General features: G+C 52.8%; 1 protein-coding gene across 1 annotated transcript; it reads right to left on the bottom strand.

Moving 5' to 3' along the window:
* Positions 1–1001: 1001 nt before the first annotated feature.
* Positions 1002–16980, bottom strand: LOC120392935. The gene is made up of 8 exons (XM_039517588.1): positions 16773–16980; positions 13189–13324; positions 9358–9458; positions 8203–8310; positions 7420–7536; positions 6859–7002; positions 1428–1606; positions 1002–1320 (listed from the first exon to the last, which is right to left on the bottom strand). Exons 1-8 carry the CDS (start codon positions 16863–16865, stop codon positions 1002–1004), a joined length of 1197 nt encoding a protein of 398 aa, XP_039373522.1. The 5' UTR covers positions 16866–16980.
* Positions 16981–20317: the final 3337 nt, after the last annotated feature.

The following is a 20317-nucleotide window of genomic DNA, read 5'->3' on the forward strand; positions in this document are numbered from 1 at the left end:
CCCCCAAACTCCTTCCCAGAGCCTGCACCCCCTCCCTCCACACCCCCTCCTGTCCCCAAACTCCCGCCCAGAGCCTGCATCCCCACCCTCTCCTGCACTCCCACCCTCTGACCCATCCCAGAGCCTGCACCCCAGGCCCCCTCCCCCACCCAAACTCCCTCCCAGAGACTTAGGCAGGTGGGGGGCAGAGTTTAGGGGGGCAGAGTTTGGAGGGGCAGGTTCTGCTGAGCACCACCAAAATTTCTACAAATCTGCCGTCCCTGGCCATAGGTCAGCCCCATGCCCCAGTCACCGCTGGGCCGGGGCGCTTCTCACGACCCTCACCCGCTGGTGAGGCTCACCTGAATGAACAGCACCACGGCCGGGACGCATCGCCATCGTCCCGATCGTTGAGGATGGCCATGACATGGTGGAAAATCCAGTTTCGCCTCGACATTGAGCGAAACCATGGCCCTGGCATAGGAAACACAAACACCACATCATCAAGGTGGGCAAGGACTGGTCCTCCATTTACGAATCTAACCAGACCAGTGCCACAGGACAGGGGATCCCGGGCGACTAGTCACGCGCAGCTGGCACAGACTAGTTCCTGCTGGCTTAAAATGCCCAGCGGCTTATGTGCTAGAGACCCAAACCCTTAATCACTGACAGGAGCCCTTCCATGAGGCCAGCTCTGAGCACGTAGTGCTGGGGCTTCAAGAGAACTGCAGACAAAGAAGGGTGTTGGTGGGGTCGGTGGTCTTCCTCATGTGCCCAGATATTGGGTGATGAGAGACAGAAGGGTGGGTGAGAGAATATCTTAGATTCACCCAAGACAAGCGCTGGAGCTTTTGTGTTAGCTTCTCTCTCACCCACAGTCACTGGGCCAACCAAAGACATTCCCTCCCCCACCTTGTCTCTCTCATGTGCTGGGTCTGACAGGGCTACACCAACGCTGCGGAAAGACATGGCGGAGGCTGTCTTTGCCCAGCCATGCCTGCCAGAGCCATGCAGGAAGCGGTTTACGCCAGGCAGCGCAGGGTGGAGAAGTAGCCGACTGACCCCTTGGCCAACAGCACAGAGGCTGCGGCCTGTTCCATGCAGGCGATTGGGAGCCGCGTCTCACCCAGCAGGGAAGGCAATGTGGCCGTGTCCTGGGCCAGGGAGGGGAGCTGCTGCTGTGATCGGTTCTGGGCAGCACTCACCGGGCAAGCAGGCAGACACCTTTGTGGTGCGTGTCGGAGCTCATGAGCAGGTCCCAGCGGCCATGCTTCATCATGAAGGTGGCCTGCTCCTTGTAGCCAGCGCAGAAGCAAAGCTTCCATGGCCTTCACCGCGAACCTGTGTGCAGAGCGAGCCTCTTGTTACTGAGTGAGCCCAGGCCAGGCCCTGCTGCGTGCCTGCAGGCGACGCTGCAGAACCCAGGCTGGGTGTCGGGCTGGCGGTACCTGACGGGGCTGAGGGGTGCGGCCGTGTCCTCCTGGTTATGCTCCCTCTCCTGCGAAGCAGTGTGCTGCACTGTGTGGGTGACGTGGAAGAGCAGCGCGACGTAGAGCTGAGGGAAGAGCTCCTTCACTTCCTGCCTGCAGGCCTGCTCCTGCAGGATCACATATAGGGCTCTTGTGGCCTGCAGATAAGAACAGGAGACAGACATTGCTGCAGGGATTTCGTCCTTCCCACGCTCCCCCAGGGCACCTAGAGGGGTGGGCTGGGCTGGGGGCTAAGGCCTGGGATGCTGGGTTCAATTCCTAGCCTGTGAGACCTTGGCTAGAACCACACAAGGGACTTCGCCCAGCGTGGGCAGGCCCAGCTTCATGTGCCCTGCTGCCCAGTGGACTCACAGCCCTGGATTAAGTGCCCAGGCTCCGTATATGCTCCAGAGAGAGAGTCAGTTGGGCCAATTGTTAAAGCGGGTGAAAGGGATGGCCTGGGTAATTTCAGGCCTGTCAGCCTGACATCGATCCCAGGCAAGATAATGGAGCAGCTGGTATAAGATTCAATTAATAAAGAATTAAAGAGGATAATTTATTTAATGCAAATCAACAATTTTTTGATGAGATTACAAGTTTGGTAGATAAAGGAAATGGTATTGACATAATGTATGTAGACTTCTGTAAGGCGCTTGAGTTGGCGCTGCACTCCAGTTTGATCGGAAACCTAGAAGATGCAAAAGTAACGTGGCACACTTGAATTGGATTATAAAGTGGCTGATAGGTCTCAAAATGTAATTGTAAACTGGGAATCAGCATTGCACAGGTGTGTTTCCAGGATGGTCCTTGCAGGGATCGGGTCTTGGCCCTAAGCGATTTAACATTTTCATCAATGACCTGGAAGAAAACATCAAATCGTCACTGATAAAGTTTGCAGATGACACAAGAATTGGGTGAGTGGTAAATAATGAAGAGGATAAGTCACTGATACAGAGCGATCTGAATCACTTGGTAAACTGGGGAGCAATCCAACAGTATGTGTTTTAATATGGCTCATTGTAAATGAATACATCTAGGAACAGGATGAGGGACTCTATCCTGGGAAGCAGAGACTCTGTAAAGGACTTGGGAGTCCTGGTGGATAATCAGCTCATGTGATCCTGGGATAAATAAACAGAAGAATCTAGAGTGGGAGTATTTGGCACTGGTGTGACAACTGCTGGGATCCTGGGTCCAGTTCCGTGCCCCAATGCAAAAAGAATGTTGATGAATTGCAGAGGGTTCAGAGAAGAGCCATGAGAATGATTAAAGGACTAGAAACCATGTCTTATAGTGATAGGGTGACCAGACAGGACAGGGGTTGGGGGTAATAGGAGCCTATATAAGGAAAAGACCCTAAAATCAGGACTGTCCCTATAAAAATCAGGACCTCTGGTGAGAGATATAGTGAGAGACTCAAGAAGCTCAATCTATTCATCTTAACAAAGAGAGGGTTGAGGGGTGACTTGATTACAGTCTATAGGTATCTCCCTGGGAAACAAATATTTAGTAATTGGCTTTTCAGTCTTGCAGAGAAAGGTCTATCATGATCCAGTGGCTGGAAGTTGAAGGTAGACATTCAGACTGGAAATAAGGCATAAACGTCACAGTGAGAGTAATTAATCATTGGAAGAATTTACCCAGGGTGGTGATAGATTCTCCATCACTGACTGTTTTTGAACCACGACGGGATGTTTTTCTTCAAAGACCTGCTCTAGGAATGATCTGGGGGCAGTTCTCTGGCTTGTGTCAGGCAGGATCTGACTAGATGATCGCAGAGGTCCCTTCTGGCCTTGAACTCTATGAAGCTAAGAGTGAGGAGCTGCCTAAACCAACCAATAGGAAATGTGGCGGAGAGGGATGTGGCCTAAGCCCCACCCCTAAAGGGAATTTGGTATCTATCTCTACTTGGGAACACTTAAATAGTCATTGGAGCAGAGTTTTGACCCCAGGTCTCCCAGTTGGGCTAGAGACAGTGGTGTAGTCGAAAATATGAAGGTCCTGGAATGCCACTAAAATACTGATTTTCTTCAATATGAATTATAGAAATTCACATTTTATTTGTCTACTGAATTTCTGGTACAGTAATCCTGGGCTAAACCAGGCATGGCTGGAGACAGGCCAGCTGTCCAAAATAACAAGGTATTGGATTTTTTTTTAATTGTACACCCCCCCCCATAGTAGCTATTCAATTTATTTTAAATGTTGAAATCATTGTGCTGAAATGCCATTACTGTGTATGCAATAGAATACAATAGAAATGCCATTACTGTGTCTACAATAGAATATGTAAAAGATATAACTCTAGACAGTAGTGTACAGTACAGTGGTAAAAACCCAATGAATGCGTAGCACGTTTTCTTTTTACTTTAGCCTATAGGCTAATGAAAATAGAAAATAAATCATGCTGCTGCACTACAGACATTACTGTATCAGGCTGAAATAATAAAAGTTTATTTTAAATGTAGCTAGTAGGCTACACAAGTAACACAAAATACATCAAGGCATAACGGGCTGGAGTAGCAAAGGCCTGCTGTAATGCATTGATCTAATTTTTACAAGTATTTCCACAAAGCGTCTTTCTCCATATTGTATTTTCTGTGTCTGTGAATCAGAGGGAGAACAAGGATGTCTGAGCCAAGTTCTGGCACAGCTGAGAGGATGCCACATGGAAAATGAAGGGCCATGTAGCTTGCTAAACGTGAGTGATGATGTATGCGGAATAAGCCCCTTGCTACATTTCCATTCACAATCATAGTCATGTGGCTGAGGGTATGGCTACACTTGCAGCTGTACAGCACTGGGAGTTAAAGCTGTCTTCGTACAGCTGAGTAGGGAAAGCACTGCAGTCTGTCCACACTGACAGTTGCCAGCGCGCTGTCGTGGCCACATTTGCAGCATCTGCAGCGGCATTGGGAGCAGTGCATTATGGTCAGCTATCCCAGCGTTCCAAGTGGCTGCAACGTGCTTTTCAAAAGGGGTGGGGTGGAGTGTGACAGGGAGCGTGGGGGAGAGAGAGAGTGGATTTTTGGAGCCAACACTGTGTCAGCAGCTGCCTTGCAAGTTCCAACCCCCTCCCCTAGCCCTCTCTGACTCACTGAAAGTGAATAGCACCTCTTTGTCTTTTTCCTCACAGACCAGATAAGCAGCCGCTCGTCGAAACGGACCCTCCTCCCTCCCCCTCTATTCAAGCAAACACTAGCTGTGGGCCTTCCAAAGGGAGCCCTCTGCCTCTGCTCATTTACAGCAAACAGGAGCTGTGTTTGTTTTTTTAATAAGCAGCTCCCGGAGCCCAGAGTTTGCAACAAAACAAAGAGCGGAACCTTCACTTAAAAGGATTATGGGAAGCTTCCGGAGATCAGTCACTGCGTACTAAGGTTATTCCCTATTTACACTGGTGCCCCAGCGCAGCAGCAGCAGCAGCAGCAGCACAATACTTTATTCCTCTCGGGAGGTGGAGACAAGCAGCGCTGTAGCCAGGAGGTACAGCGCTGTATGTGCCTTGCCAGTGTGGACGGGGAGTGAGTTACAGCACTGTTGGTGGCTTTATTGTGCTGTAACTCAAGTGTAGCCAAGTCCTTAGATAAAGTGAAAATGAGGTAGGGCAGCTGTGTAACCAATCTGGTCTGTCACTGACAGAAATTGACAATGCCTAGCATGACTTTCTAGATTATAATGCTCAGAAGTGCCAGCAGAGCTGAAACCACTGCTCAGCTCCACGCTGTGATTTCATGCAGCATGGCTGAGTGTGAACGTGGATTTAGGCCTTGGCTACACTTGAGAGTTACAGCACAATAAAGCCACCAACAGCGCTGTAACTCACTCCCCGTCCACACTGGCAAGGCACATACAGCGCTGTATCTCCCTGGCTACAGCGCTGCTTGTACTCCACCTCCTCGAGAGAAATAAAGAGGATTGCGCTGCTGCTGCTGCTGCGCTGGGGCACCAGTGTAAACAGGGAATAACCTTAGTATGCAGTATCGACTCATCCCACCCCTTTCTGGCTCAGGTTACAGCCTCAGGTACTGACCCTCACCTAAAGTCATCCCCTGCTCTCCCATCCCCCATGCAGACAGTCCCAGTAAAACTAAACACCATTTCCAGATCAATCCATCCCTCTCCCTACAGCGTCACAGGGCTATAGATAACAAAATGAAATTCACCAAAGACAAATGTGAGGTGCTACATTTAGAGAAGAAAAAGCAAATGCACAGATACAGAATGGAGGATAACCAGCTGAGAAGGATCTGGGAGCTGTGGTGGATCACAACCTCAGCATGAGTCAGCAATGCGATGCTGTTGCAAAAAGCAAATGCAATTTTAGGTTGCATTAACAGAGGTATAGCCAGGGCCGGCTCCAGACGCCAGCGTGCTGCGCGCACGCTAGGGCGGCAATGAGAGCCGCGCTGGGGCGGGGCACTCTGCCTGTCGCCGGGAGGGCAGCAGGCAGCTCCGTGGACCTCCCACAGGAGTGCCTGCGAGGGTCTGGTCCCGCTGCCCGTGGACCTCCCGCAGGCATGGCTGCGGATGCTCCACTGGAGCCGGGACCAGCGGACCCTCCGCAGGCACGCCTGCAGCAGGTCCGCTGGAGCCGCGGACCAGCGACCGCCAGAGCGCCCCCCACGGCGTGCCGCCCTGCTTGGGGCAGCGAAATTACTAGAGCCGCCCCTGGGTATAGCATGCAAGTCATGGGAGGCGATAGTACCACTCTACTCAGTGCTGCTTAGGCCTCAGCTGGAGTACGGTGTCCAGTTTTGGTCACCAATGTCTAGAAAGGATGTGGAGAAACTGGAAAGGATCCAGAGGCGAGTGACAAAGGTGATTAGAGGGATGGAACACAAGCCATAAGAAAAAAAGGCTGAAGGAACTGGCTATGTTTTGTTTGGAAAGGAGGAGATTAAGGGGGGACTAGATAATGGTCTTCAGATACTTGGAAGGCTGCCATAAAAAGATAGAGAAAAGTTGTTCTCTTGCTACGGAGGGCAGGACAAGAGGTGATGGGGTCAAACTACAGCACAGCAGATGTAGATTAAGCCTCAGGAAAACTTCCTAACTGTAAGAAGAGTAGGACGATGGGAAAGATGCCTAGGAGCTTGTGGAAACTCTTTCGCTGGAGGTTTTCAGAAGAAGGCTGGAGCCATCTGTCCAGGGTGGGTTAGAAACAAGAAGTCCTGCATTGTTGCAGGGGCTGACGAGCTGACTTTGCGATCCCTTCTCACCCTGTGATTCTATGAGTGCTGCTGAATAGCACCAGGAGAGCGCCGCGTGTTCCAGCTCGAATATAGCACTGGCTAAAGTCACACTCTCTCTTTGGCCCAATGACTATACCCCGTGGGAGACTGAGAGACCCCCTCAGGCCATGATGGGGACACACAGCACTCCTTCCCTTGCTGCAGGGGCTGGTACTTACGGCCAAGGAGGCGACGCCGGCCGGTCTCTGAGAGAGCTGATGCCGCCGTGGAGCCTGCCCCTGCAGCCTGCTGACCAGCTCCCTAAGGATCTTTCTGTGCTCTTGGGCTGGGATGTCAGCATCTTCCACATCTCCGCAGCAACACTGCAAAGGGAGAGAGCCAGTGGCACCCGATCAGAGCCCTGCCAGCCTCCTGCACCCCTCAGCACTGGCACGCCTGCTGGGTCTCCCCTCACCGGCCGGCCCTTTGTTGCCCTCCTGCTCCTGCAAGGACCCCGTTGGCTGGTGCAGGCTACATGGAGCCAGGTCTGAGTGTCAGCCACAGGAGAGGCCGAGGGATGCCGTACAGGGTTTTGCAGATTGGCCTGTGTCCAGGGCAAGCCAGCCTGCAAAACCCTCCAGGAGAAGCAGCAGCTCTGCAGGGAGCAGGAGATCTCTGGAGGGTTCTGCACTCCCCTGTCTCTGGCAGCGGGACCAGTCCGGGGGACCCAGAGTGCAAGTGGTGGTAGCCGCAGCCCCGTACCTGTCACATGACAGTGAGCAGCCCAGCAGGGTTCCGACCACCTCCTCGCTGAACTGGGAACCCAGCAGGAGAAGGGCCCTGAGCAGCTCCTGCCGGGCAAGTGGCTCGCTGATGGAGTCCAGGTGCTTATGAATGCTCCTCACAGCCTCTGACACCTGGAAGGAAAATGGGGAGGTGGGGGCCTTGGCTTCCTCGCACGGCTATTGATTGGGGAGCCAAGGACCTGCTGCACCTGAGAGCCATCTGCCCTCCCAGAACCTCTTCACCAGCCCCAGGCCTAGAACACAGCACCAGTTCCCAGCCTATCGATTCATAGACTGCAAGGCCACAAGCGGTCATGGTGATCACCTAGACCAGGGATAGGCAACCTATGGCATGTGTGCTGAAGGTGGCACGTGAGCTGATTTTCAGTGGCACTCACACTGCCGGGGCCTGGCCACCGGTCCAGGGAGATCTGCATTTTAATTTCATTTTAAATGAAGCTTCTTAAAAATTTAAAAACTTATTTACTTTATATACAACAATATTTAGTTATTTATTATAGACTTATAGAAAGAGATTTTCTACAAACATTAAAATGTATGACTGACACGTGAAACCTTAAATTAGAGTGAATAAAGGAAGACTCGCACACCACTTCTGAAAGGTTGTTGACCCTGACCTAGACTGACCCCTGCATTTCACAGTTCAGAGAACTGCCCCCCACTAATGCCTAGCACCCAGAGACAGAGTCTCCCACGGATGGGCTCCCCCAGCATGGTGTTCTCACTGCAGCTCTTACCCTCACCAAGCCTAGGCCGGGAACCTCCAGGATCTTATGCAGCATGTTCCTGGTCGTCACCGCGCCATGGACGCTGGAGTCTCTCACGCCGCCGATAGCAACGAGGAGGAAGTCCATGCTCGGATGGGTTGAAGTACTTCCCAAACAGCTGAAACAAACTGCTAGTGAAACCCCTTTGCTGCCCAGCGGATCTGGTCAGCGGCCAAGCAGCCAGGACTGGCCCGCCAGGAGTGCAGGCAAACCCCACTCTACCGACAGGCCTGGCTTACTGCACCTGGGCAGCACAGTACCCAGCCAGCAATTGGAAGCTGTCATGCATGGCAGAGGCCAGCGTGGCAGTGCACGGGGGCACAATACTGCGCAGCACGGATACACTCTCTAGTGCTCAGCAGGGGCTGATGCTCGTACGCAGATGCAGTGATGCCTTTATTGCATTAATCTCTGAGGAAGATCCCAGCAAACCTGACAAGGAGCTGGGATCAGGTTTGGATGAGCCCCAGTGCATCTTGCGGTGTGTCATGTAGGCAGGTATATTGGGCTGCATTAGTAGAAGCACTGCCTGCAGATGGAGGGAAGTGATTATTCCTCTATTGGGCACTGGTGAGGTCACATTTGGAGTATTGCGTCCAGTTTTGGGCCCCATACAAGAGAAAGGATGTGGACAAATCAGAGAGAGTCCAGCAGAGGGCAAGGAAAATGATGCGGGGGCTGGGGCACATGACTTGATAGCAGCCTTCACTACCTGCAGGGGGGTTCCAAAGAGGATGGAGCTCGGCTGTTCTCAGTGGTGGCAGATGAGAGAACAAGGAGCAATGGTCTCAAGTTGCAGTGGGGGAGGTTTAGGTTGGATATTAGGAAACACTATTTCACTAGGAGGGTGGTGAAGCACTGGAATGGGTTACCTAGGAAGGTGGTGGAATCTCCATCCTTAGAGGTTTTTAAGGTCAGGCTTGACAAAGCCCTGGCTGGGATGATTTAGTTGGGTTGGTCCTGCTTTGAGTAAGGGGTTGACTAGATAATTTCCTGAGGTCTATTATTCTTTGAGGTGGAGTGGGCCATAGGCAGGTCTCTGTCCCAGCTGGATGGGGTTAGTCACATCCTGGGTCTGTCCCTTCCCCCTGACTCCTAGGGTGTTAATTTCTGACTCCTGATAACTCTGGGCACAACAATCCCAGGAAGCACTGACTGTAGTTACCGATGTGATATTGCTGATGTTGGTGACCCAGAAGGCTCTCTCAGTTTGACTGTCCTTGAGGATCTGCCGATACTCTGCGCCGTGCTTCACCAGCATTTTGGCTGACCCAGGGAGGGGAAACAGACAACAGGCAATATAAATCAGACCTTCGGTTAGCAAACGGGAGTTTTGCAAGGAAGTTTAGAGAGGGTGTGAGAGACAAGTACATCTAACAAACATACTGTAAACTCAGGCCAATAACCTGTTCCCATCCCTCCCCAAACTAAACAAACTAACCTCCTGGAAGAGTAAAAATAAACCAGGCAGAAGGGCAGCAGCAGCGTGGGGCTCTCCAGTTGATTGCACTGAATGCAGCATGTACGATTACCAGCCCTGTGGGTAGGTAGCATATGTGGGCATTTGGCCCAAGGAGCTACTGGCCCTCGGAGACCAGGAGACCAGAGGGGCTGAACTGGTGGAGCCAAGGGAGACAGTGAGGTACATAGAGGAGACTTTTAGGGATGCAGTAGAGTAGTCCCACTCCCAGTCTGACAGCCTCTGTGCTGCTGAGGAGGGTGAAAGTTTCGGGGAAGGAGAACATCGAGCTGGGGCAGAGGAGACGATCCCATAGTTGGGACCCACCTTCCAGATGAAGTCATGATGTCCTCTCACACTGAGGCTACCCTCCTGAGGTGGGAATCCCACTTACAAAGAGAAGCCAGGAAATAGTAATGGGGGATTCAATCAATAGACACATAAACAGTTGGGTTTGTGATGACTGGGAGAACCGCATGGTAAATTGCCTGCCTGGTGCAAAGGTTGCAGCTATCACGAGACATCCAGACAGACTTATGTGCAGTGCTGTGGTATGTAACCTAGCGCTTAAATCGGCCTCTGTATGAGATAGCTAATGTGAGAGTGAATTTTAAAAAGTCTCCAGATGTGATCCCTGGTAAGCCTGACTTCAGTACCAGGCAAATTGTTGAAACTATAGGAAAGAACAGAATTATCAGATGCGCTGTGAACACAATTTGTTGAGGCAGAGCCAACATGCCTTTTATAAAGGGAAATCATGCCTCACCAGTCTACTAGAATTCTTTGAAGGGGTCAACAAGGATGTGGAGAAGGGTGATCCAATGGATATAGTGTACTTGGACTTTCAGAAAGCCTTTGACAGGGTCCCTCACCAAAGGCTCTTAACCTAAGGAAGCTGTCATGGGATAAGAGGGGAGGTTCTCTCATGAGTCAGTGGTTAAAAGATAGGAAGCAAAGGACAGGAATAAATGGCCAGTTTTCACAGTGGAGAGAGGTAAATAACGTGGTCCCCCAAGGATCTGTGTTGAGACCAGTGTAGTTCAACATAGTCATAAATGATCCAGAAAAAGGTAACCAGTGAGGTGGCAAAATTTGCAGATGATACAAAATGACTCAAGATAGTTAAATCCAAAGCAGCCTGCGAAGAGCTACAAAGGGATCTAAAAAAAATGAGGGACTGGGCAAGAAAATGGCAGATGAAATTCAATATTGATAAATGCAAAGTAATGCACATTGGAAATCATAATCCCAACTATACATACAAAATTATGGGGTTGAAATGACCACTCAAGAAAGAGATTTTGGAGTTATCGTAAATAGTTCTCTGAAAACATCCAGTCAATGTGCAGCGGCAGTTAAAAAAGCAAACAGAATGTTGGGAACCATTAGGAAAAGGATAGATAATAAAACAGAAAAATATCATAATGGTTCTATACAGTGGTGAGCTGGAGCCGTTTCCCACAGGTTCCCAAGAACCGGTTGCTAAAATTAGACCTCCGTGGAGAACCGGTTGTTAAAGGGCCAGGGGTGGGCAAAGAACTCCGGTCCGTGGGCGGACCATCCTGTTGCTCCCAGGATTCCCAGCTGGGGAGGCTGAGGTTCCTGACCCTCCCCGCTTCCCCAGCTGCAGCGTGGCCAGCTGCCGGCGCCAGCTGGGCAGCTCAGCTGAGCTCGAGTCGTCCTGCTGCCGCTTTGAGTAGCCCGGCAAGTGGGGTGGGAGAGGGGCTGCTGCAAGCTCCAGGGCTAGCCAGAGGGGAGGGAAGGGAAGGGGCAAGTGGGGCAATTGGCCCAGGCCCTGCAGGGGCCCCTGCCCCACGAGGATGTCTCCCCGGGCTCTCCCCGCTTCCCACCCCGCAGAGCCGCAGCATGGCCAGCAGCTGGGCAGCTCAGCTGAGCTCTGGGCTGCCGGCAAGGTAAGGGGACGGGGCTGCGAGCCCAGGGCTGCAGGGTGGGGCAAGTAGGAAATTTGCCCCGGCCCTCGGCCCCACGAGGATGTCTCCCGGGCTCTCCCCGCTTCCCACCTCGCAGAGCCGCAGCATGGCCAGCAGCTGTGCAGCTCAGCTGAGCTCTGGGCTGCCAGCAAGGTAAGGGGCGGGGGCTGCGAGCTCCGGGCGGCAAGTGGGGCACTTGCCACGGCCCCCTGGCCCCACGAGGATGTCTCCTCCCGGCCCCACGAGGATGTCTCCTCCCGGCCCCCTGCAGAGCTTCAGCGTGGCCAGCAGCTGGGCAGCTCAGCTGAGCTCCTGAGTCGTCCTGCTGCTTTGAGATGCCGGCAAGGTAAGGTACGGGGGAGACTACGAGCTCCAGGGCTGCGGGGGGGAGGGCAAGTGGGGCAATTTGCCCCAGGCCCTGCAGGGGCCCCCAGACTCTCCTCTGCTTCCTCCCTTAAATCAGAACTTTTATAGGGAACCGGTTGTTAAGATTTTGGCAGCTCATCACTGGTTCTATATAAATCTATGATGCGCCAAACCTTGAATACTGCCTGCAGTTCTGGTCGCCCCATCTCAAAACAGATATACCAGAATTGTAAAAGGTGCAGAGAAGGGCAACAAAATGATTAGGGGATGGAACAGCTTCCATATGAGGAGAGATAAAAAAGATGGGGGACAAGGGTACACTTCAAACACTGTATCGCCGTAGCTGCACTGGCGCTGTCGCGTTTAAGTGAAGATGCTCCTATGCAAAGAAGCTCTTAATCCACCTCCCCGAGAGGCGCTGGCTAGGTGAGTGGGAGAGGTGCTCCTGCCGACAGGGGTGTGGATTTTTCACACCCCTGAGCAATATAGTTATAACAATATAGGTCTGTAGTAGAGACCTGGGACTATTTCTGTTTAGACAAGAGATGACTAAGGGGGATATGATAGAAGTCTATAAAATCATGACTGGTATGAAGAAAGTGACTAGGGAAGTGTTATTTACTCCTGCACATAACAGGAGAACTAGGGGTCACTTTATGAAATGAATAGGCAGCAAGTTAAAAACAAACAAAAGAAGGTATCTGTGCACACAATGCACAGGCAACCTGTGGAAATTGTTGCCGTGGGATGTTGTGAAGGCTAAAAGTATAATTGATTCAAGATAATCAGGGCATGTAACCCCATACTCTGCATGTCCCTAAACCTCTGACTACCAGGAACTGGGACTGCATGTCAGGATGGATCACTCAGAATTTCCTCTTCAGTTCATTCCTCTGAAACATGAAGCACTGGCCACTATCTGAAGACACAATATTGGGCTAGATGAACCATTGGTCTGACTCAGTATGTCCATTCTTATGTGAGTTATGAAGAGTAGAATACGGATAGAGGAAGCTAAAGACATCGGGGGAAACTCCATGGCTTGCAGGACTAAGGAGGGTTTCTTTAAAAAAAGTGAATTAGGAACAAAAGAAATCGTAGCAGTGGTGTAGGCTCATTACTAGATGGAGACTGTTTAAAAGGTTGCAGAAAAGGTGGAAGTGTTCAATAAATATGTTTTTCATGTTGGAAACCCCATGTCAGTGTATTTAGGAAGGACAAGGGTCTCCAGTGCTCTTACATTTTAGCAGCTGCATGAAGGAGAAGAGGTGGTGAAGTCCCTCCACAGCCGATTGCCAGATCTCCTGCTCCTGCTCCACACAGCACAGAGTGAGACACCCCACCAGCTGGCCCAGGACTCTGAACTCCTCCACTTCCTGACGGAGAGAAGGAGCAAAGGGAGTCACTCGCCCCTGCAGACCTAGCGCAGTGAGTCCCCCTGGCATTGCCCTAGCAGTGGGTTAGAACAGGGGGAGGCAGAGGCCACCGCAGAGAGACTGGGGACAATGAGAGCAGGAGGAGCTGTGGGGCCCATCACCAGGGGCTGAGGAAAGCTCAGCAGGGACGGAGAAATCTGGGCAGCAAAGTCAGCAAACGTTACCCCCGAGTGGGGACCCAGGTAACGAATGAACTAACGTCCAGTCTCCATCTCAAGGGCAAGTTCCTAATCCCAGCCCCTTCTCCCATCCCCCTCCCTTCTTTGACCTCAGGCCCAGGAGCTTGGAGTTACCTTGGACTCCTCTGCTCTGCCTCCTGCCTCTCTCACTCCATCCTGAGCCCCCAGAGCCCTCCCTTTCCGCGCCGCCCCAGCCTGCCTGCTCTCTCCTGCCGGCTCTCCTGCAGCCTTGTCCTCTCGTCTCCCTCCTGCAGCCCCTGCACTGGCTCCCTGCTCTTCCCCACCTGGCACCAAGCCCCTTGCCCTCCTCTCCCGGGGTCTGCACAGCCTCCCCACTCCCACTCCCCAGTTCTCTGGCGCCGTTGGCCCCGCCCATCCCTTTCTCTGTGTCCCTCCCACCTCCCTCCTTCTGTTCTGCTGCCCCAGCCTCTGGGGGCACATCATCCGAGCGCCCCCGTCCAGCTGCCGGAGGGGAGGCCCTTCCATAGGGGGGATGGAGCATCTGGAGCAGCTCAATGGCCCTGAGCATGCAGAGCAAGGGGCGTTCATCTGGCAGCCTGGCAGAAGCTGATGCCAAGGCATCCCACAGGCGTCTGACAAAGTGGGTGAACAGACACCTGTTCGGAGGCTGCTGTCAGGCAATCCTGTGTAAATGCATTGACTCTGCAGAGCAGACTTTGGTGCTAGGGGAACAGCGGGAGAGTCCTTGGAGACAGAATGATGGAACTCGACCCAAAGCCCACTGGAGTCAGAGGAAAGACCCATCGACATCAGGGCTCGTTAGATTGGACTCCTACTGAGGATCTTGCTGAGTCACTATTCTAGGCCTGCATTTTCCATGCCAGGGCATGCTGCACCGCAAGGCTGTTCAGTGTAGTTAGGAGGTGGCCAGGGTCACAGGCTGCTCACCTGGAATTTGCACTGAGACCCCATGAATTCCATCAGCCACCTGATCCTTCCCACTGCCCTCAGCCGCTCATGTACCTCCTGGATGTGGTCCAGGGAGCAGGACCTGAGAGAAACAAATTGGGACAAATTGCTAAGGAGAAGTACCAAAAATAGTCCAAGCACATAGGGAGAAAATCAGCAAGGCAAAGGCAAAATGAGTTCTAACTGTCAAGGGACATAAAAGACAATCAGAAGCAGCTCTATAAATGCATTAGGAGCAAGAGAAAGACAAAGGAAAGTGTGGGGCTACTACTCAGCAGGGAAGGAGAGCAAAGAATGGATGACACAGACAAAGCCAAGGTGTTTAATGCCTTTTTTGCTTTAGTTTTCACTAAAAAGGTTAATGACGACTAGATGCTTAACACAATATTAACAACAAGGGGCAGGAATACAGGCTAGACTAGGGAGAGAACAGGTAAAAGACAATTGAGGTCAGTTAGATGTATTCAAGTTGGCAGAGCCTCATGATATTCACCCTAGATGGAGCTAGGCAAAGAAATCGCTGAACCTTTAGGAGGGTTGAGGTCCCAAAGGACTGGAGAAGGGCAGACACAGAACCTGTCTTCAGAAAGGGGAACAAGGAGGCCCCAAGGAATTATAGACCTGTCAGCCTAACTTTGGTACCCAGAAAGATACTGAACAAGTTATTAAACAGTTTGTAAGAATCTAGAGGAGATAATAGGTAATAACAAATAGCACCATGCCAAACCAATCTAATTTCCTTCTTTGACAGGGTTACTTGCCTAGTGGATGGAGGCAGGCAGTATATGATGATGTATATGAAGTTTAGTAAGGCTTTTGACACAGTCCCACAAGACATTCTCCTAAGCAAACTAAGCCAGTCTGATCCAGATGAGATTACTATAAGGTGGGCGCCCAACTGATGGAAAGATCGTACTCAAAGAGGAGTTATCACTGACTCGCTGGCAAAGTGGGAGGGTGTCTCAAGTGAGGTCCCCCAGGGGTGTGCCTGGTCCAGTACTAATCAATATTTTCATTAAGAACTTGGTTAACGGAAAAGAGAGGATGCTTGTAAAGTTTATGGATGACACCAAGCTGGGAGCGGTTGCAAGCACTTTGGAGGACAGATTAGAATTCAAAATCAGCTTGCTAAATTGGAGAGTTGGTCTGAAGTCAACAAGATAAAATTCAGTCAAAACAAATGTGACGTAACACACTTAGGAAGGAAAATGCATAAAAACAAAGTGGGGGATAACCGGCTAGGTGGCAGTACTGCAGAAAAGGATCTGGGGCTTATCATGGATCTCACACTGAATATGAATCAACAGTGTGATGCTGTTGTGAAAAAGGGAAATGCCATTCTGAATTGTGTTAGCTTGGAGCTCTGTGTCCAGTTGCAGGCACCACGCTTTAAGAAAGATGTGAACAAACTGGGGCCAGTCCAGAGGACAGCGACAAAAATGATCAGCAGTTTAGAAAACCTGACCTGTGAAGAAAGGTTGAAGGAATTGGGCATGTTTCATCTTGAGAAGACGGAGGGGGCACCTGTAACAGTCTTCAAATACGTTAAGGGCTGTTATACAGAGGATGGTGACAAATTGTTCTCCATGTCCCCTGGAGGTAGGACAAGAAGTAATGAGCTTAATCTGCAGCAAGGGAGATTTAAGTTAAATATTAGGAAAAAGTCTAAGGGTGGCTAAGCACTGGGACAGGTGACCTAGGGAAGTGGTGGACTCCCCATCATGGAGGTTTTAAAAAACAGGCTGGACAAACACTCAACAGGGACAGTCTAGGAATGCTTGGCCCTACCTCAGTGCAGGGGGTGGAGTAGATGACCTCTTGAGATCCCTTCCAGCCCTGCACTTCTGTGATTCCTCTTCCCAGGTTCTGGGATCGAGGAGACCGAATCTCTGTTAAGGACATTTCCCTCTTTTGGGAGCACAAACCACCCACAGAATCTACTTCCTGTGGCCCCAGAACTAGAATGTTGGGGGAATCTAGCTCCGGGCTTTGGCCAGGTTGGTGGGGCCCATGGTGAACACAAAGGAATGCCAGGTTCACATGAGGGCTCAGTGGAGAACACAGCAGATCCCGCCCACGCTCCTCCACCCCCACCCCATACAGACTTTTTCAGATATAGTGGGGGCACTTGGCCCTCCAGCCCAAGAACCATTGTAGAGAACGACTCTGAGGAGCCGAAGGCACGGGGTGTCCCATGCTTGGGATTAAACAGAGCCTTGGTCCCTGAGCCCCACCCCAGCTACAGGACTAGTCCCCTTCCTGCCCCCACGCCTCCAGACCTTCAAGATGATTTGCAGCACCAGAAGGTTGGGCTCCTGATCCTCGCACACCAAGGCCTTCAGCATCTCATCCATGGTTTTCAAAGTCTGCATGCAGAGCAGAGGAGAAACCAGAGCAAGTGGAGTTACCCAGCCAGGTGATGAACCAATGCCCTGGCGTGTGACACCCCCCAGGTCATAGCAGCCCCTGGTATTACAGCTCACCCACTCACTTGTATCCGCAGGGGACCTACTACAAACTCCTCTTGGCAACAGGGCCCCACCTGTCTTTGCTCTCCCAAAAGCCCACTGCACACAGTCTATCCCACTGGGAGAGTCAGACAGGACTCCACATTTGGAGGGCAGATTTCCAGCCAAGTTTCGCCCTGGCCTATGTGCACCTGAAGCAGCCGATCTCAGGCCTGTGCCCCCAGCCACGCATGGGGATGAATGTGCTTGTGAAGGGAGTGTCTGTTCCCACTAATTGTCAGTGCATGTGAAGGATAAATGCCTACTACTGCTACCCTAGGAGGGAGTTACCCTTTATGTGGGCCGGTGCTTTGGGGCCTGTGCTTTGGTGCTGCAGGTCCTGAGCTGAAGTCCTGTCGGGGAGCTGTGATCATTACACTCTTCTGCCAGTGCCAGGTAACCCAGGGGACAGTACACGAGCGAGTGGCAGGATTCCCACTCAGTTTGGGACAGCTCAACATGGCCGGGTTGGGGCTTACTTTGGTGTCGAGAGCAGCCTCCACCTCCTCCATGGTGTGTGCGGGAGGCAGGAGAAGATGCTGGAGAAGCAGGTGGCGAGCAGGCTGGGTTGTGTCAGGATCCGCACCGGTAGCTTCATTTTGCTAAGAGAAGAGACACATGCGGATTTGGGGTCTGAGGCGGGACTGATGTGCTAATATTGCCTCAGGCTCCCAGGACATGGAAACACCTGGGGGCTCCAGCTGGCGGGTGGCAGATGAGACCAGGCCAGGGGGTGGTGGAAGGAGTGGGTGCTGCCTTCTCCCATACCCGCAGGCAGGGACTTAGTGTAGCCTGCAGCTGTCTGCTGTGACCCCACCAGCACTCACCGGCTGGGGCAGAGATCGCTGCGCTTCACCGAGAAACAACATCCTGCAAATGGCATGGACGGGAGACTAGAGCCTGCTGGCACCAAAGCGCCTCTGAACCCAGCGGCCACAGTGCAGAGGAGCCTGCCAGTCCTGCCCGCTGGGGGCAAGAGACCTCCCACCACAGCCGCCTGCACTGCGGCTGCACAGTCCAGGCCAGCACCGAGATGCTGCATCAACCCGCAGCCGGGCAGAACCGAAGCAGAGATCTAAGCCCTGCCCCTGCCCATTGCTCTCAGCCTGCTGGACAGGGCACACAGCTGTGTGCAGGGGGGCAGGAAGGTGGGGACAGCCCAGACAGCATTAACCTCTTCACCCCCACTGCCAGAGCATGGCCCCAGCACATGCAATGAGGTGCCAGGTGACTACTTGTGCTGCCCCTGCAGCCGCGCCCCTCGTGGCAGGTGGCAGCCAGTGAGGAACAGCTACGCCCACTGCTGACGCAAATCCCTCCCCCTCTCACCCCCGCAGAGACGCGATCATGGCCAATGCCGTCGCCTGCCCCATTGTCAGGAAGCCAGTGTGCAGTGGGGAGAGCTGCTCCAGCTCCTGCCCCGCCTCCTCTTCCCATTCCTGGGGAACCTATCGAGCCAACAGCGAGAGCCCAGCTCCAGCCCGCAGCATCCATCACCTTCCAGACGCCTGATGGGCAGGCTTCTGGGAAGCTTCTGGGCACTAGCGGCACTGAGAGAGAGCCCCCCATGGCACAGGCAGTGCCAAGTGCCAGGGCTCAGCCTGCCCAGCCTCTCAGCCACTGGGAGTCGCTGAGCTGCCAGTGTGACGCAGCTGGCACAGCTGGCACCGACTCCAGTCGCTCCGCTCCAGCAGCACCTAACTGCCCCTCTCCCCCCAGAGGGGACTGGTCCTGCCTCCCACGCCCCCTCCACCATATCTTCATAAGGCCACGTGGAGAGGTCACCAGGCACCGAAGGATCCTCCACCACCTACCCACTGGTGCCAGTCCACATGCACCAGCACCATCATCTGGTGCCACATTTCCTGGGGGAATCAGAAGATGGGGAGGAGCAGAGGGGAAATGCCCTGAAAACTGGCCATGCCAAGAGGCTGGCGTGTCTGGCTGCACGTAGCACTGGCTGGGGCTGGGCCGGGCAGGCTGGGTACCTCAGCTTCATGATGGCGAGCATAGCTTGCTGACGCATCACGCCGGTCAGGGAGTCGACGGACTCGTGATCAATCAGCTCCTGAGGAGACAATGTGGGGAAATGCCAGCTGGGCTCCAAGCTCCTGCAAGGCTCCGACAGGGGATCAAAGCGCAGGGCCTGCAACACGTGGGCTCGGCAGCCAGGTCGTCCTACTGCAGGCTTGATGGTGTGCAGGGCTCCAGCCGGGGAGCGCAGTGCAGGGCCTGTGCTCAGTGTCCCAGTGTCACGCGCCAGTGCTCTGCAAAGGCTCCATCAGCATTAGCACCCAAGGACTCCACCTGAGATCAGGCCCCCTTGTGCCCGGTGCTGCACACACACAGTGAAAGCCAGTCCCTGCCCCAGAGAGCTCACGAGCTAACTAGACGAGACAAGGCATGGGAGGGAAATTGAGGCACAGAGGGGGAAGTGACTTGCCCAAGGTCTTACTGCAGAACTGGGAGTAGAACCCCTGTGTGTTGAGCCCCAGCCCACTGGACCACCCACCAGCCCACGCTGTCCCACGTTCAGGGAAGGGAGGTTAGCTCTGGAAAGCTTTCTGCAGCGCTGGAGAGCAAAGACTTTCCAAATCTACGGAGCAGATTTGTTGCTAGTTCCCTAGTGGGCACTGACTGCGGAGTGTTGGGGCTCTGGGCAGGGAGACTGGCGTACACAGAGCGACCCGGTGACTTGGGAAGCTGGGTGCAAGGGAACAATCTACGTTTCAATACAGTTATATGTTTAGGAACAAAGACGGCAGGTCACACCCACAGCATGGGGGGTCCTAACCTGGGAAGCGGTGACTCTGGAAAAGACTTGGCAGTCATGGTAATCAGCTGCCCATGAGCGCCCAGTGCGGTTGGGGCCAACAGGGCTAATGCCATCCCGGGATGTACAAACAGGGCAATCTCCAGTTGTTAGAGAGGTTATTTTCCCTCTGTATTTGGCACTGGTGCGACCGCTGCTGGGATCCTGTGTCCAGGTCCAGTGCCCACAATTCAAGGAGAATGTTGATAAATTGGAGGGGGGTTAGAGAACAGCCCCAAGAGTGACTGAAGGACTGGGAAACATGCCTGATAGTGAGAGACTCAAGGAGCTCAATCAGTTCAGCTTAACGAAGAGAAAGTTACAGGGTGACTTGATGACAGTCTGTAAGTACCTACAGGGGAAGCAAATACTGGATAATGGGCTCTTCAGTCTGACTCGATCCAATGATTGGCAGCTGAAGTTCGACAAATCTGCAAAGATCTCCAGGACAATCACTAAACCCGCCAAGTAACACAGCCCCAGTGTGTGTTTTACTCACCTTTAT

The sequence above is a fragment of the Mauremys reevesii genome, unplaced genomic scaffold, assembly GCF_016161935.1.
Source record: "Mauremys reevesii isolate NIE-2019 unplaced genomic scaffold, ASM1616193v1 Contig127, whole genome shotgun sequence".
NCBI classification, from domain to species: domain Eukaryota; kingdom Metazoa; phylum Chordata; order Testudines; family Geoemydidae; genus Mauremys; species Mauremys reevesii.

Bases quoted from the DNA above. Each gene is read 5' to 3' on its own strand.
- LOC120392935 (XM_039517588.1), bottom strand. From the start codon at position 16,865: ATGCAGACTTTGAAAACCATGGATGAGATGCTGAAGGCCTTGGTGTGC. The intron at 8,311-9,357 runs GTAACTACAGTC...AGTTTGTTTCAG, and splicing joins ACATCAGCAATATCACATCG to CTGTTTGGGAAGTACTTCAA. The intron at 1,607-6,858 runs GTAAGTACCAGC...TCTTATCTGCAG, and splicing joins CCGGCGTCGCCTCCTTGGCC to GCCACAAGAGCCCTATATGT.